Raw genomic sequence first — 18,986 nt, 5'->3', positions numbered from 1 at the left:
ATACCAAAACTTGCCTTTCTGTAATCCAGTTTACCAGGAATTACAAATACTTGTAAGCGCAACATGAACTACTGCTGCAGAGGGTTCCTACAGGAACGGAAACAAGGAAAATGGCTCAATACACTAAGAAAAAAAAGGTCATAGCATTAAGGAGTCATTCACATTTTCCCCATAATTTGACAATCAAGATACTTGTTAATTCATAGCTCAGCTAAGGGGGGGGGGGGAATCTACCCCCCCCAGTGCCACCCAGCAGATTCATTTTTTAATTTAACATGCAAATTTTAAAAAGCAACCTGCACTAGAACACAAGTAGTAGATTTAATGACTGTAACAAGTGTCACTTGGGCAAACTTTAACACAAATCATCTCAGCAGAAAAAAAAAAAATATTGAAGGGATTAAATTTCATACTTCAAGAAATAACAGGATCAAGTATCAAAGGAAGGTTACAACACTAATGAAGCACCGCTGTACATTTTAAGAAGTGGATTCTTTGCACAAGGAAGGCCTTTTTTTGCCCATTTAATCCTTTGTTCATTTGGCTTTTGCAATATTCTTTTGGCATTTCTGTTTCTTCTTTTGCTCTTGCTCCCTGGCCTCAATCATTTTTGCAAGCTTCCATGAAAGTGCTGCACTAATTACAGACAATGGTGTAAGGGTAAAGATCACTGAAGTAAGAAAGCCATATATGGGTCCTTTGCAGCCGACTCCACAATGTATTCAGCCCAAGCTTTAATACCGAACATCTTTTCTGGTTTTCTATTGGGGAAACCCTATGGAATAATAAGAAAAAAAAAATTCTGAGTATTCAGAAAAACAAAAGCAATTACCATTTTAATGTCATCTTTCATTATTAAAGAGTAAGCTCATTTCTGCTAGAAGTTAAAAGTAGTGCACAGCATGTGAAACCAAACACAATACAAATGAAGTGTTGACCCTACCTTACAGTACGATGTTTACAAAGTAACTAGGCATTTCATCCAACAGAGCTTCAGATACTACCAAGAAAAAGTTGCTACATGGAAGAAAAAAAAAAAAAAAAAAGTGTGGTATGTGCTTCTTTGGAAAAGAAAAAAAAAAAGCCCAGTTGCTTTATCTTTCTATAGGTTTTACTGGGGAGGGGAGGAAGCCGGTGCTTTAAGTAGTAAACTAGCCATAGTAAGTCGGTAAGTCAAAAACAACATAAAAACTGTGTCTGAAGCGAGCATTAAGGTGCCAGTGTACGTGAGCCCGTACATAGGCGCACATGTAGAGGCCACCAGACTGCCTCAGGCCGGTTGCCTGCGAGCGCCCAGGCGGGCTTAGGAGATCTAGAGTCCCTCGGCAAGGAGCAGGAGCTAGGCAGCCACCAGACTTCACCCAGGACCACCTGAGAGACCTTTATGGTGACTCCCTCCCTACCTCCTCACAGCGCAGTCATTACGCTTGCCCCACCCACTCAACGCCACCCCGCCCCTCCCGTAAAGAACGGCCGCGCAGTGGAGAGACAACTGCCCTGCCCGCACCTGCGGCACGGGGGTGGGGGGAAGGCGCAACGCCGCCGCGAGCATCCTCTGGGCGCGTCAAGCAACGGAAGGGTGGCGCCGAGAAGACACAGGCCATGAGGGAAAGACGCCCAGTACGGTCCGTCCCCGGCAGCACTCGCCTTCACCCGGCACAGATAGCGCTGCTCGCGGCGGGGGGGGACGGCGGCGGCAGCAAGGCATCGCCGGGGCTCGGGGCGGGCCGTGCCGTCCCGCCTCTCCCTCACTTCCCTCCCGCCGGTCGCGCCACCATCTCCCTCATCCACCCCCCAACCACTACCCCGCGGTACCGCTGACCCTGGAGTGCGCAGACCTGCCAAGCAAAAACAGAAAGGGGGTGCCCGCCCCGCCCCGCCCCGCCCATGCTGGCCAGGCACTGAAGAAACAAAACCCACCCGCCGCGACTGGTGCCCCCTTCCCTCCCCCTTCCCCTCCCCCTTCAAGGCCGCCCGCCCCACGTGACTGCGGGGGCGGGGCACCGCCCCACACATACACACAGACTTGGGTGTGGGCGTGGGCGGGGCGGAGCCCACGCCCGCCGGGAGCGGGGGAGGGGAGGGGCGGGGCCGCTCCGCCCCGCCCGGGCGGTGCTTCCCATTCAAAGCCTCGAAGTGCGGTGCTGTGCCCCCTATAGCTGGTGGGTACCACCTACATCCTACCGATGATCCTCCGTGCTGTTGCAGCGTTGAGATGTTTGTTATTCGTTTAAAAAAAGCTGTAGTCAGGAAAAATGAGTTTCCAAGGTATCTGAATGGATTTTTTGAATCAGCATCGTGGCAGGATGCAGCTCATACCCAGTGACAGTCTGGCAGTGATTGGTCACCCACTTAGGCCAGTGCAAGGTTGGGAATTGGTGCCCTGCATGCATGGTGGTGTCACTGTTACCGTAAATCGGCAGATGAAAAACTCTCTAAGACTCAATTTGGAGTTTTAGAAAGCATGTTCCCCTTTTAGGTATATATTCCTCGGGTAATCTAAGATTATTTCTAAGGCCTCTACACAAACATCCATATTTTAAAGCAGCAGCTAACGGAGGAATGGCCTGAATTTTCTCACCAATGGCACTGCAATTATACACTTTTCCACACAATATTTTTCTCGTAGTGTACTACTTTTATCATTTACATTAGGCCAGGTTGCAAAAATTGTTCCATCACAAATAAAACACCATGGCGCCTTAGCCATGTATTGATATTGAGATAGGATGGCCATTGTCCAAACAGAATCCCAATTTGCCTCATTTTCTCGCACCTGTTTTATTTGATCACATTTCCATTCCATAACCATTCGACTCACATTTTTCTTTTTTTTTGTTCATCATACGAACAATACCCCATCTCTGTTGTACCAAAGAAAAAGAAAGATGACTGGGGTCTAGTAAAAACATGGTTCAACAATTTTTCACATTTGGCCTGATAACCCATGAATTTCCACTGTTTCTGAATGGTTGTAATCTGTTCTTGCCATTCTATCACAGGTTTTGATTCACAATGTGTTGTTTCATTTCTTTCTATTTTTGTCAAATTCATTGTTAGAATTCCCCATGGAATTGATTCTCCTACTGCTCTAGGAATTGGTAAACAAGCAGTAATTTGTGACACATTTTGTAAATTAGCAAATTCTTTAATTAATCCTAACATAAGACTTTCATTCTGTGCTTTCCTTGGGATTTGTATTAATTGATGTGCTTCTATTTGTCTTTTATATCTAGTTCTGCTTTCCTTTCTTTCCCACCTTTTCTCCAACTCTCCCATCATCTTCTCAGGATCTAGGTCTGGAATTTGAGTAAAATTTTCTCTCAGTTTCATTAAGTTCCCCTGTTTCTCCAAATCTCCTATTGATTCAGTCTCTACTAAAAAATTGACTCCCACTACCATCCAAATCAGTATCTATATCCATTCCCATCTCTGAAAAGAACGTTCAATATTAGACATATTTCAGGGTCAGCTTTGAAGTCTTTTTATCCCTATTGATGATTTTCCACGATGGGGGGCTTTCTTCATCCTGGTGTAGTGTATCCATGCTTCTGATTCGGCTATCTTGATGGCGGTGAAGGTAGTCAACAGTACTTGGAAAGGTCCTCTCCAACGTTCCTGAAGGGGTTCAGAAGTCCATGTTTTCACATAAACATAGTCTCCTGGTTGGAAATCATGTACTGGATTCTCCAAGGACAGAGGCCTGTTCCAAACAACTACACTCCGAAGTGCAGTCAAAGTTCTTCCTAGGGAAAGTAAATATTTATATACATCTTGTTTTCCTTTAATGTGTACATTCAAATTTGGTTCTGGAGATTCATATGGTTTCCCGTACAACAACTCATACGGACTAATTGAGGTTCCACTCTTAGGTTGTACCCGAATTCTCAAAAGAGCCAATGGGAGTGCCTGAGGCCACTTCAGATTAGTTTCCTGACATATTTTACTAATTTGTCTTTTTAATGTTTGATTCATTCTTTCTACTTTACCACTAGATTGTGGTCTCCAGGGTGTATGCAAATTCCAAGTAATTCCTAACATTTTACTAACACCCTGTACCACTTCTGCGACAAAATGTGGACCTCTATCTGAGGATATCCTGATCAGTACTCCAAATCTCAGGATAATTTCTTGCAATAGCCATTTAATAACTTCTTTTGCTTGATTGGTCCGACAGGGAAAAGCTTCTGGCCATCCTGTAAAAGTATCAACCCCTACCAAAATGTACCGATAACCCTTTTGGCGAGGTAATTCTGAAAAATCAATCTGCCAATAATCTCCTGGTTCCATTCCCGATTTTAATGTTCCCATTTGAACCTTTTTCTTTATAACTGGGTTGTTTTTCAAACATATCTCACATTTTGCAGTTATCACTTTAGCCACTTCTAGCATCTTTACTGATACTATTTGTTTTCTTAGAAGTGTCACCAATGCTTCTGCTCCCCAATGACATTCCTTATGTTTTGTCTGTATTATTTCCCTCATTACTAGTGGTGGAACTACTACTTGGCCTTGTGATGTTATCCACCATCCTGCCAGATTCTTTTTTGCATTTAGCAACTTACCTAATTTCTCATCCTCCTCTGAATACTTAGGTTTCTCTCTTGGTAGAGCAATGGTCTTAATAGGGATCAATGCCATTCGAATGGCATCTCTTTTTGCAATTCTCCTAGCTGTCCTGTCTGCCAATTTGTTTCCTATAATTTCTTTTGTATTTCCCAATTGATGTGCTTTACAGTGCATGATTGCCACCTTAATTGGTTTTTGGACTGCTTGTATTAATTTTAAGATTTCTTCTTGGTATTTAATACTCGTCTCCTGAGAGGATAATAATCCTCTCTCTTTCCACAGGACTCCATGAACATGTACTACGCCGAAAACATACTTTGAATCAGTCCAAATGTTCACTTTCTTCCCCTCACTTAACTCCAATGCCCTCGTCAAGGCTTTTGGGCTGATGTTGTGCGGGGTAAAGAATTTGCTTCTACAACAGAATTCTCAGTAGTCACCACATATCCTGCATATCGGATCCCATCTTCCACAAAACTGCTACCGTCCGTGTATAACTCCCAATCAGGATCTTCCAGTGGATTATCTTTTAAGTCCTCTCGACTGGAATACACATGTTCAATGGTCACCAAACAATCATGTTCTATTTGTCCTTCTTCCTGTACGGAGTTCAAAAAGACTGCAGGGTTAATTAAGTTAGTAGTTTTCAGTATGACATCATCCTGCTCTGTCAAAATCACTTGATATTCCATCATTCTGCTAGGGGATAACCAGTGACCCCCTTTTTGTTCTAGAACAGTGATTACCATGTGTGGTACATATACTGTTATTGTCCTTCCCAGAGTTAATTTCCGGGCTTCTTGTATTAACATCACTGTAGCGGCGACTGCTCGGAGACATGTAGGCCATCCTTTACTTACAGTGTCCAGTTGTTTGGGGAAATACCCAACTGGTCTTTTCCAGCTTCCCATTTTCTGAGTCAGCACCCCGAGGGCAAGATGTTGCCTTTCATGAACAAATAACTGAAAATTTTTAGTTAGATCTGGAAGTCCCAATGTTGGTGCAGTCATTAAAGCCTGTTTTAAGTTCAGAAAGGTTTTTTGCTGTTGTGGACCCCACACAAATGGTACATTCTTTTGGGCTTCATAAAGTGGTTTTGCTATCAGACCGTAATTCATTATCCAAAGGCGGCACCATCCAGCCATTCCCAGAAATGCTCTTAATTCATGAACATTTTTCAGTTCAGGAATACTACAAATTGCTTCCTTACGGTCTGTTCCCAACTGTCTTTGCCCTTTCGAAATCTCAAAGCCCAGATATATTACAATTTGGCTCGCTATCTGAGCCTTGTTCCTAGACACTTTGTACCCATTCAGTCTAAGAAAGTTTAAAAGATCTATTGTTACATTTATGCAGGTCAATCTTTCTTCGGTAGCAATCAAGATGTCATCCACGTATTGTAGAAGCAAATATGCCGGTTTAGGTTCTGTATCACTCTGTTTCCACCGTTCCAGGTCTTTTGCCAACTGATTACTGAAGATCGTTGGACTATTCTTGAATCCTTGCGGCAGTCTTGTCCATGTTAATTGTGTCTTTTGTCCTGTTTGTGGATTTTCCCACTCAAAATAAATAACTTTCGGCTTTCCTTCTCCAGAGGTATACAAAAGAAAGCATCCTTTAAATCAAGCACTGTAAACCACTGATGAACCTCTCTTAATGCTGTTAAAAGTGTATATGGATTTGCAACTATAGGGTGTATGTCTTTAACTATTCTCTTAAGTCCTGTACTAGTCTGTATTCCCCTGAAGGTTTTCTCACTGGTAGAATTGATGTATTATATTCTGATTCACATTCTTCAAGAATTCCAAACTTTAAAAATTTATCAATCAATTTCTTTATTCCTTGTCTAACCTTGGGCTTAATTGGATATTGTTTGATTCTTACTGGTTTTGCCTGTTCTTTTAATTCTATTTTTACAGGTTGTGCTGTTTTTGAGTTACCAGGTACGTCTGTATCCCAGACTATAGGTATAACAGCCTGGTCTACTTCTTGTGGTATTTGTTCCTTAACCTTCTCCTGTGTCATCAATATTTCACCTGTCTTTGATTCTGGTATTCTTAAAAGAATTTCTTCTTCTTCAAACACTATTTGCGCATTTAATTTGGACAATAAATCTCGCCCTAACAAGGGTATCGGACAATCTGGCATACATAAAAATTTATGTGTAATTACCTTATTTCCAAATTTCAAATCTAGGGGTTGAAGGAATGGCCTGTTTTCCTGTTTCCCAGTCACTTCAATTATATTAGCCATTTTATTTCCCAATTTCCTTTTGCAAGAGTTTAAAACAGAATATGTTGCTAAAACAGAATATGTTGCACCTGTATCTACTAAGAATTCAACCTTATCATCTCCCAGCTTAATTATAATCATTATAACTTTCCATGCTACTTCGAGCGTTTTATTTAAATTTCTGGAATCCTCTCCCTCCAACTTTTGGAGTTTTCTTTTTATATCGGGTGCTGATTGTCCCATAAAAATCAAAGCCAATTGTTGTCGTTCTGCCTCTGTTCCCATTTTTAAATCGGTATATTTTCTGGCAGTCTCTTTTAATTTCTCTAGGAACACAGAGGGAGATTCATTTTTATCTTGTTTTACCTCATATAATTTAGACCAATTTAGGGCTCTTGGGATTGCATGCTTTACTCCATACAGCACCCAATTTTGATATCAATTTAGCCTTCTGTGTTCTATATTTATCGGTTCTGTTTTAACACTTCTTTCCCTTACACGTGAGGGAGGGAAATTCCGTCCCTCCTATGGGGTGCTATTCCTAGTTCTAACTCCATTTCATCCTCTTTTGGTACTGTACACCTAATGCACCTCTTTCCAATATCACAAGCCATATCACAAGCCAAACAACAACTCTTTTGCTTTCTTATTCTCCGAAGTTAACGCCATTACCATATTATCTCTACTAATTAGCTTACATTCATTCTGCCAATCCACTCGCTGCCTCAAATAAAAAAAAACAAATCTACATACGGCACTTCGTTCCACTTGCCTTCCCTTCTACAAAACAACATTAACTGCAAAATAGTATTATAACTCAAAGTTCCATTCTTTGGCCACTTTTCCTTATCCTCCAAAACATACAAAGGCCACCAGTGGTTACAATACTCAATCATCTGACTCTTTTGTAAATCATCATGTAATTCGCCCCAATGTGCTAACAAACACCCCAACGGCGAGGTTTTTGGTATCTTTTCATCCGCTGCCAAATTCCCAACACTTTTTCTCTTAAATAGTTTTACAAATCCGATTGCCATCCTCTCCACAAAATGTTCAAAGATGTTAAGTAAAATTTAAAGGTGACTGTGGTTTAACAGATTTCAATGGCTGAAGTACTTTACTGGATAGAGGATAGGGTCAGACAAAATTGTTAAGGAGACCCTCCCGTTGAGTCATGAGGTTCAGAAAGGACCCCCTTGCTTTCTAAACTCCTTCTCAGAGAGGAGTTTAGGTGCGGCTGGATCCAATCCTAGTCCCAGACTTGGTCAACGGTTTATGTCTAAAGGATTATAGATAACAGATAGAGTTTAGAAATAACAAATAGAGTTCAGGCAAATAGTGTTTCAGATAGAGTTTAGAAGTAACAAAGAGTTCAGGCAAATAGTGTTTAGAAATAATGAATAAAGTTCAAAAGAAATGAATAGAGTTCAAAAGTCCAAACAAGTGTCCAACCCAGCAATAGCTTTCGCTTATGACTTACGGGCAGACGCCTAGGCTTCCAATGCAAGCGGGTACCCTCTAAGCCCCAACCCTGCGCAGCTTTCACCGCGCCTTACAGGCAGGCTTGTGGCAGTCTCCGACCCCGCCAAACAAGCAAGCAGGGGAATTCACCCCCTTCCCGGGTTTCAAGTTTCTAAGAATGCCTTAATACTCACAATGTTCTTCGCTCAGGGGCTCTTCGGTCCAGGGATCGGAAAACCCTCTCCGAGAATCCCTCGGTGCCGGCTGAGGTTCCACGATCCCAGGATCCGTCGAGGCTCAAGAGCAGTGTCCCATCTGGGTCACCAAAACTGTTACCGTAAATCGGCAGATGAAAAACTCTCTAAGACTCAATTTGGAGTTTTAGAAAGCAGGCATTCTTTATTGCAGCGCTGGGTGCAAGGTGGAATTTCCACAAATCGAGCACACCTCAGGTTAGATCACCGTTACATTTATACACAACAATTACAAAATACCACACTCCCAATTACAATGATTGGTTAGTGATTTACATAAACTTATAATATCTGCTGTGTCATTCTCCTCCGTTAGTACGCTTGCGCAGGGGAAGGGTCTTCACCTGGGCAAGGGTCTTCTTGACCTGTGGGTGTGTTTTTTAGTATTATAATGAGGGCAGTTCACTTTAGGTTACTTTAAAAGTAAGTTTCATTGCCAAGTTAGCTAGATATTCATCTACCTTGTCAAGTTGTCAAATAACTCATCCCATATACAATAAAGCCTAAGTGGTCTGGTTACGGTCTAGAAAATTAAGACTAAGGCTAACATGGTCCAGTGAATAACACAGCAACCCCTACATAACGCTAACATAAAGATTAATCAAAATATTCTTATGTTTACCCATTCATGACCAATCACAAAATATAGATTCAATAAAATAATAATCAACATTTGCAACATCACTGGTCTGTCACTTCTCCATTTTCTCTTCTGTTATAGTGCTACTCAAGTGCATGGTACAATCTGGAGGTAGACCACAAATAATTTTTGCCAGTAGCCAGTACATCCCACATGTATCTCCTGTACCTTGTGGGAAATCTACTTTGCAAGCAGCTGCACACCCATGGATGGCGGCGCTAGATGTAAAAGATATGTTCTTTATGGTTCCCTTGAAGGAGGAGGATAAAGAGAAGTTTGCTTTCACTTGGGAGGGAGTACAATACACCTTTAACAGACTCCCACAGGGGTATAAACATTCACCTACAATTGCTCATGCCGCACTTGCTGAACTTTTACAGACAGTCTCGCTCCCCCAAGAAGTGAAACTGTACCAATATATAGATGATATTCTGATTGGAGGAACTTCCCCTGAGAAGGTGGGGGAAGCGGCAGCGGCAGTATGGCAAGCACTAAATAAAGCAGAAATTGAGATTCCACCCGGAAAACGTCAGGGACCAAGTAAAGAAGTAAAATTTTTAGGTACTTGGTGGATAGCAGGCAATGCAGCGATTCCTCCAGATACCTTAAGAAAAATCAAAGAGCTGCAAATGCCCCAATTGTTGAACTTCATCTTAAGTTTTACTGAATCTTTAGGTTGTGAAATAATCAACTATAAGAACATTTTGATTCCAATAAGTTAGCCCCTATGGTAGCGTTATGTATAGGTTGCTGTGTTACTTATTATTTGAGGCTGTGTTGCTTGAAGTCCCTGTTCCCTATTCTCTGGACTCTCTAGACCATAAACAGAGCCCCTAGGTTCTATTGTGTATGGGATGAGTTATTTGACAACCTGGCAAGGTAGATATCTAGCTGGCCAACTTGGCAACAAAACCTACTTTTAAGGTGTCCTGAAGTGAACTGCCTTCATTATAATACTAAAAAACACACCCACAGGTCAAGAAGACCCTTGCCCAGGTGAAGACCCTTCCCCTGCGCAAGCGTAGTAACAGAAGAGAATGACATAACCGATATTATAATTATATGTAAATCACTAACCAATCATTGTAACTGGGAGTGTACTACCTTATAATTTTTGTGTATAAATGTAATGGTGATCTAGCCCTAGGTGTGCTTGATTTGTGGAATTCCACCTTGCACCCGGCGCCGCAATAAAGAATGCCTGCTTTCTAAAACTCCAAATTGAGTCTTAGAGAGTTCATCATCTGCCGACTTACGGTAACACAATCAAGGAAGGAGTTACAACAATTAATGGGAACTTTAGGATATTGGAGGAAGCATGTACCTGGATTTTCTATCATTTCCCGTCCATTATACTCACTCTTATGGAAAGGCAAGCCCTGGGAGTGGAAATTAGAGCATAAAGAGGCGGTCAAAACTCTAACTGAAGAATTAAAAACATATCAGTCACTGGGACCAGTACGCCCCCGCGACCCTATTATAGCCGAATGGGGTTTCGCTGAACATGCTACTTACTGTAACCTGTTCCAAACTGGCCCCGATGGGCCAAAAAGACCTTTATTGTTTAGCTCAACTGCATTTAAAGAAACAGAACAATGATACTCTGAATGGGAAAAGGGACTTTTATCTTTAGTCCGAGCAGTTGTTTAAGTTGAGAAAATACAGCCAGGACAGCCTGTGATGGTCAATCTACCATCCATCGGTACTGTGCCTATGACTTTAATTAAACCTTGTGGCCCACTTGCCTGGGAAGCTACCGATAGCAGTGGTGCAAAACATAGAATTACTGCACGATGGATTTTTCCTTCTTTTTAATGGGGTAACCTGTTCGGACTCTCCCCACCGAAACAAGTCTCTATTTTTTCTTACAGCACCCTGCAGGATGACAAACAGAAATGCTGTGTTCATGTTACTATTTCAAACCCTAACAATGCTGCTCCTCTTAACCTGTGGTCAAAGAACCCTAGGGTGGCCATGGTCTCAAGCTCCTGTTAAGTACACTGGGAGTATGGGAATGCCCTCTAGTAAGGGAGATATAAATCTTTCCACCGTGGTCATGCACGGAACTGAAATATACTTAGAAAATGAATGGAGCTGGGATAAAGATGAAGCTAATGATAAAATTCCCCGACTTTGAGGAATGGCAGGGAAAGAATTAATGAAAGGGACCACCAAGTGATTGTGGATGCACTTGGTGCAGCCCAAAAGAATGTTTCTCTAGCTCTTGCAATCTATGGTAGCAGCAACTATAAGAGAAGGTGAAGAGGGCACCTTACCCACTGAAATTTGAAAGGTAATTTGGGATAATGCAACTAAATTTGAAAAAGAATTCCAATCTTGGTGGTATTTAGTTAATTTCACTTATGACCCCATCAACAATAAGGCCACAGCTTTTGTCTTAACAATACACAATGCTTCGGTATACACCATATACCCAATCATTGCATTAGGATTAAATCACAATGGAGCTATACTCTATCCATTAGAATGTAGAGTGTGGGCCCAACGAAATGGAAACAAATGGCAAACTGTTGATGTTAACGCATGCGTTGTACGGGGACAACAAGGATTTATTTGCGAGTAACACCATCAAAGCCCTACCTGGAGCCTCTGGCAGAAAGCACCTGGGGAGACTCGAGGTCGACCCCTAGGGTTTTGGAGTCGGGGATACAGAGGATCCGAGGCCCGCTATACTCCAACTGAAACAGAGATATTGGCAGCATATGAAGGGGTTCGAGCTGCTTCGGAAGTGATCGGCACTGAAGCACAGCTCCTCCTGGCACCCCGACTGCCGGTGCTAGGCTGGATGTTCAGAGGGAGGGTCCCCTGTACACATCATGCAACTGATGCTACATGGAGTAAGTGGGTCGCACTGATCACACAACAGGCTCGAATAGGAAACCCCAGTCGCCCAGGAATCCTGGAAGTGATCATGGATTGGCCAGAGGGCAAAGATTTTGGAATATCGCCAGAGGAGGAGGTGACGCGTGCTGAGGAGGCCCCAATATATAATGAACTACCAGAAAATGAGAAGCAATATGCCCTGTTCACTGATGGGTCCTGTCGTCTTGTGGGAAAGCATCGGAGGTGGAGGGCTGCTGTATGGAGTCCTATGCGACAAGTTGCAGAAACTGCTGAAGGAGAAGGTGAATCGAGCCAATTTGCAGACGTAAAGGCCATCCAGCTGGCTTTAGACATTGCTGACCGAGAAAAGTGGCCAGTGCTCTATCTCTATACTGACTCAGGGATGGTGGCAAATGCCCTGTGGGGGTGGTTGCAGCAATGGAAGCGGAGCAACTGGCAGCGCAGAGGCAAACCCATCTGGGCTGCTGCACTGTGGCAAGATATTGCTGCCCGGGTGGAGAACCTGGTTGTAAAAGTCCATCACGTAGATGCTCACGTACCCAAGAGTCGGGCCACTGAAGAACATCAAAACAACCAGCAGGTGGATCAGGCTGCTAAGGCTGAAGTGGCTCAGGTGGATCTGGACTGGCAACAGAAGGGTGAATTATTTCTAGCTCGGTGGGCCCATGACACCTCAGGTCACCAAGGAAGAGATGCAACATACAGATGGGCTCGTGATCGAGGGGTGGACTTGACCATGGACACTATTGCGCAGGTTATCCATGAATGCAAAACATGCGCTGCAAGCAAGCAAGCCAAGCGGTTCAAGCCCCTCTGGTATGGAGGACGATGGCTGAAATATAAATATGGGGAGGCCTGGCAGATCGATTATATCACACTCCCACAAACCCGCCAAGGCAAGCGCCACGTGCTTCCAATGGTGGAGGCAACCACCGGATGGCTGGAAACATATCCCGTGCCCCATGCCACTGCCCGGAACACTATCCTGGGCCTTGAAAAGCAAGTCCTATGGCGACATGGCACCCCAGAAGGAATTGAGTCAGACAACGGGACTCATTTCTGAAACAACCTCATAGACACCTGGGCCAAAGACCATGGCATTGAGTGGGTATATCACATCCCCTATCATGCACCAGCCTCTGGGAAAATGGAACGATACAATGGACTGTTAAAGACTACACTGAGAGCAATGGGTGGCGGGACGTTCAAACATTGGGATACGCATTTAGCAAAGGCCACCTGGTTAGTCAACACGAGGGGATCTGCCAATCGAGCAGGCCCTGCCCAGTCAGAACTTTTACGTACTGTAGATGGGAATAAAGTCCCTGTAGCGCACATAAAAAATATGCTGGGGAAGACAGTCTGGGTTATTCCTGCCTCGGGCAGAGGCAAACCCATCCGTGGGACTGCTTTTGCTCAAGGACCTGGGTGCACTTGGTGGATAATGCGGAAGGATGGGGAAGTCCGATGTGTACCTCAGGGGGATTTGATTTTGGGTGAGAATAGCCAATGATCTGAATTATGTGATGTTAAGTACTAATTATAGTTATAATAGTTATACTAATAATACACAGATATACTAATCATACTAATACTATTATATGTCATACTAATGTTATTACAATAAGAATCACCCAGACTAATGAAGAATAACTTCAGTGAAACCAAGCAAAGCACAGTGATGATGGAACCAGAACTGACTTCAACATGAAACAATCCAACACCACATACCATCTCCATTTTTCCTGCCCTGGAAGATTATTATGACAGATGGAGCCCGAAGTCATGGACTAAATGAACTCACCGAACGTTTTAGAGGGATGGCCCACAGACGAAGGGAATGATATCTCTGTGTGTGTGTGTGTGTGTATATATATATAAAAAAAAAAAAAGAGGGGGTGGTGATTAATGAAAATGTACTGGAAAATATGAGACTTGAGCATGACGCAGATGGTATAGAATAAGGGGTGGATATTGTCCTGGTTTCGGCAGGGATAGTGTTAATTTCCTTTCTAGTAGCTGGTACAGTGTTTTGGATTTAGGATGAGAACAAAATTGATAACGCACCGATGTTTTAGTTGTTGCTAGCTAATGCTTACACTAGCCAAGGACTTTTTAGTTTCCCATGCTCTACCAACTGAGAAGGCTGGAGGTGCACAAGAATCTGGGAGGGGGCACAGCCAAACTGGCCAAAGGGACATTCCATACCATGTGACGTCATGCTCAGTACATAAACTGGGGAAAGCTGGCCGGGGGGGGCCGCTGCTCGGGGACTGGCTGGGCATCGGTCGGTGGGTGGTGAGTAATTGTACTGTGCATCACTTGTTTTGTGTATTATTATTATTATCATATTCGTATTATCATTTTATTTCAATTATTAAACTTTTTATCTCAACCCACGAGTTTTTCTAACTTGTGCTCTTCCAATTCTCTCCCCCATCCCACCGGGGGTTGTGGGGAGTGAGCGAGCGGCTGCGTGGTGCTTAGTTGCCGACTGAGATTAAACCACGACAAAGAGATACGCCATGTCTTGGAAAGAGTGAAGAAGGATGGAGAACACCATTGGTGGGAAACTCTTCTTGGATGGTCACCGACAGCAACAGGAGTGTTTAATCTTATGCTTCACCCAGTTGTGATTTTACTAACTCTAACTTTAATATGTCTGTTGCTTATAATTATACTGTATATAAAAGTTTGGTACATGATAAAACAAATAACCCAACTCCAACTACCCAAAACATACAAGCTAATACATAGCAAATGGCAATACTTCACTATCTACTTACCATGGATCTGTAAGCGCATAAATTATCAATATACTATTTATGGCACAGAGGCAAGAGGTGACCATACCACCACTCTGTGAGAATAAGATGAATTGACTATAGTCACAGGGTGGAGTGTGATGGTGTGCTCCCCCACCCAACCTGACCTTTATCTCCTGTAACCCTGCTCAAGCAATAACTACCAGGGGCGGTCCTTAATGGATGCTGGTAGTGATAGCTGTGTCCATTCAAAGTGGATTCCAGAGCCAGATAACAACACAATAACCAAGGGCTATTGTGAGAAATACATCCATCTAACCACAGTTATCAGTATGCAAATATGACTATGAATCAATCATCTTATCCCTATAAACAGTGAGCAGCCCAAGAGCCCTTTGAGCTCTCCTGCATGGCAGCGGGCTGCACGCCAGGATCTCCCCTTGAGTAGGGACGCCTCTCAAGGTTACTCCTCGAGGTTGAGAGATTCCTTGCCGCAACAGATCCTCGGTAAGTGACTAATAGCATGCTAAACTTTGAAATCTTAGCTAAGTGATATAAAGGATTTATTGCGCATATATAATCCTTTAGACATAAACCGTTGACCAAGTCTGGGACTAGGATTGGATCCAGCCGCACCTAGACTCCTCTCTGAGGAGTCTAGAAAGCAAGGGGGTCCTTTCTGAACCTCATGACTCAATGGGAGGGTCTCCCTGACAGTTTTGTCTGACCCTGTCCTCTATGCAGTAAATAATCAAGTGTACCTTGCCATCGAATCTTGTTAAATCACTGTCACATTTACCATTGAACTTTGTTAACTCACTGTTTTCTATCAATAAAGTGTATTGTTGCTTCTCTCTTATGAGTGAAGTGCAATCTCACTCCATCTGTGACAGCTACTTGTGCATTCTTATTCAAAACCTGTCTGTGGTGTTCAGGCTCTTGTAACATCTTTTAAAAATAGTATCTCTGTACATGTGTCAGCCATCTACATAAGCATTAAAACTCTTAGAGAGGTTATGGGTCCCTGTTTGATCTGTAATTTGCAAACGTTAGCAAAATATAACAATCTAAATTTATTGGAGCTTAGATATTAGTTCTGAGGTGTTGTATTTATTAGTATCATTATAAGATGTTTTTGCATGCTGTGTAGCCAACGTGAAAGTAGTAGCCAACGTAAAAGTAGGTGGGCTATTACATAAGTATAGTCTATTTCTGGTAAAATTGCGTATTGGGCTAGAGGGGAAACAGTTATATTTTTGATGCTTGGATGTCAAATTCAGGTACCTATGCCAAAATAAGCACTGACCTTAGTCAACAGCTATATACAAGCTGCTTAATATCACCACCTTTAGACCTACTGCAAAATTAATTTCCAGTTCCAGTCTTTCCCATAATAGTAATAGTCTCATCTATCTGTCTTTCTATGTCTTCTCTGTCTTATTGATTTTAAGAGAAAAGTGCCTGATTCATTGTGGCAAGGAAGAAATAAAAAGTAGGGATTTTTAATTCGCTTTTTTAAGAAAACAGATCTTATGTAATTTCCTTTTCCGTGTGTCCTTCTCCCCCTAATAGCTTCTGAAGTTGTTGGCTGGTTACATTGGCAAAATAGTAGAGGTCTCATACATAATAATTCTGCTCCTTTAAGATTTGTGAAAATAGGCAGCTATATAGAGAAGAGAGGCCCAGGCTACAACCTTGACTGAAAGCTGCAGTGCATCTGTGTTAGGAACAAAGAGAGATTACGGGATTACCACCCAGTGGAAAGGCTTCATTTGGGGCTTGCACTCTGCTGAATTCAGAATAATTCAACCACAAGGTCACAGGAGATCAGGCTACTTGTTTTGCTTTTCTGAGTTACTCAGTTGTTATACTTTAAGTAGTTAAAGAGAGAACAGAAATTCCAGAGTTTACTGCAACTTGAACAAAGCAGCACAACCCTTAGCACACCATCAGAATACTGTAAAAAAACAAATTAAGCATATGTTTATGTTCACTATAATTTTGGCAGTTAACTGCTACTTTGTAATTCTGCACTTTCTTTTACATCTCATCTACAATTCCTTTAAATGACCCTGTTTTGTTAATTTATACCTATGTGTGTGCCAGTGTGTATTTTAAGCCAGACTTTAATTTTGTATCTATCAGTTATAAGTGAATGAGTGAGAGAATTGGAGGGCCTAGGAAGGAGCAGGAAAGGATCCACCGATGAAAGATTGCATTGTTTAAAGTGTGGTTTGAAAGTCATGGTTTGTTGATTCATACTAAACATCATAATGGTTTACCTAGATGTCATTCCAGATATCTAGGATAGGAAGGAACTTTACTTCGGATGGAATTAAGCTTTTCAGTAACTACATTCATACATTACATAGATGTAACTACTTTTCAGCGAAGCCACCGAGGCGAAGGGCTCCGGAGCGGAGGATCGCGACGGGGACCCTTCCTGAAGCGGCAAAACCGCGGCCAAACCCGCGAAAAGCAAAAGCGCAGGGAGCGAGAGGGAGCCCCAGCCCCCCCATTCCCCGAGCCGGAGGAGGGCGTTCCTGACGAGCGGCAGCTCTGACTCAGCGTGGGCGGGGACAAGAGGGGCGGCGGCCAAACCCCCTCACTTAGAAGAGCAGCTCCAGGGAGCGCGACGAACAGGGCGGGCAAACAAGACGTGGTGTGTCAGAAGGGCGTGGCGCGGCAGTTTGCGCGGCAGTTCGCGCAGGGAAGGCGAGCGGGCAAGGCGCAGCCCCGCTCCCGGCTCCAGAGGCCAACTCAACTGGTAATCGTCGGCTTCCGAGAAGAGGACCGGCTATGGTTTCCACTCGGCCGAAAGCCGTCGCCAGAAGGAATGTGGCGGCCCAGACGGAGCTCACACGCAAGCATACAGCTGTCCAGGTCTCTGGCTGCAGGGAGTGCCTGAGCCTGTCAGCTGTACCGGAGGGTGGCAGAGACACCACCTGTGTGCGGTGTGACCAGGTGGATGATCTGCTTGGCCTGGTGGCAGAGCTGAAGGAGGAGGTGGAAAGGTTGAGGAGTATCCGGGAGTGTGAGAGGGAGATAGATTGGTGGAGCTGCACCCTACCGTCCCTGAGGCAGAGGCAGCAGAAGGAGGCTCTGCGAGAAGCAGAGGATCCCCTGCCTTCTTGCCACCAGGTAGAAAGAGGGGACCTAAGCGATGGGGGGGGATGGAAACGGGTCCCTGCTTGGGGTGCCAGGCGAACCCCCGCCCGGTCTCCCTCACCTTCCCAGTTGCCTTTACACAACAGATATGGGGCCCTGGAACTTGAGGGCGAGGCAAGCGAGGATGTAGACGAAGGTCCATCCAGGGGGTCGCCTAGGGTGAGGCAGTCAGCCCCACACATTATGACTGCCGCTGCTAAGAAAAAAAGGAGGGTAATTGTCGTAGGCGATTCCCTTCTGAGGGGAACAGAGGGCCCGATATGCCGACCAGACCCGTCCCACAGGGAAGTCTGCTGCCTCCCTGGGGCCCGGGTCAGAGACATCACTAGGAAGCTCCCTGGTCTGGTACGGCCTTCTGACTACTACCCGCTGCTGGTTATACAGGCTGGCAGTGATGAGGTTGCAGAGAGAAGTCCAGAAGCGATCAAAAGGGACTTCAGGGCACTGGGGCGACTGGTTCAAGGATCGGGAGCACAGGTAGTGTTTTCCTCAATCCCTACAGTGGCAGGGAAGGATACTGAAAGGAGCAGGAAAACACACCTGATCAACGCATGGCTCAGGGGCTGGTGCCATCGGAGGAATTTTGGCTTTTTTGATCATGGGGAGGTTTACACGGCACCGGGCCTGCTGGTGACAGACGGAGTCCAGCTGTCTCACAAGGGAAAAAGGATCATGGCTCATGAATTGGCAGGGCTCATTGAGAGGGCTTTAAACTAGGTTCGAAGGGGGAAGGGGATAAAACCAGGCTCGCTAGAGATGAGCTGAGGGGTGGCGTGCCGATGCCGGGGGCGAAATCGATAGCCCAGCTCAAGTGCATATACACCAATGCACGCAGCGTGGGCAGCAAGCAGGAGGAGCTGGAAGCCATTGTGCAGCGGGAGAGATATGACTTAGTCGCCCTCACAGAAACATGGTGGGGTGACTCTCATGATTGGAGTGCTGCAATGGATGGCTATAGACCCTTCAGAAGGGACAGGCGAGGAAGGAGAGGCGGTGGGGTGGCCCTGTATGTTAGGGAGTGTTTTGATTGTC

At 44.2% G+C, this 18,986-nt stretch overlaps 1 protein-coding gene across 1 annotated transcript; it reads right to left on the bottom strand.

The window, feature by feature from the left end:
* Nucleotides 1-536: 536 nt before the first annotated feature.
* On the bottom strand, nucleotides 537-748 carry LOC143172130 (small integral membrane protein 15-like). The gene is given in 2 exon segments (XM_076361383.1): nucleotides 537-689; nucleotides 692-748. Coding segments are annotated over 2 exon segments (210 nt in total).
* Nucleotides 749-18,986: the final 18,238 nt, after the last annotated feature.

This window comes from Aptenodytes patagonicus, chromosome W, assembly GCF_965638725.1.
Source record: "Aptenodytes patagonicus chromosome W, bAptPat1.pri.cur, whole genome shotgun sequence".
NCBI lineage: Eukaryota > Metazoa > Chordata > Aves > Sphenisciformes > Spheniscidae > Aptenodytes > Aptenodytes patagonicus.
The sequence above is the reverse complement of the archived record's forward strand: the minus strand, read 5'-3'. Positions and strand labels throughout refer to the sequence as shown.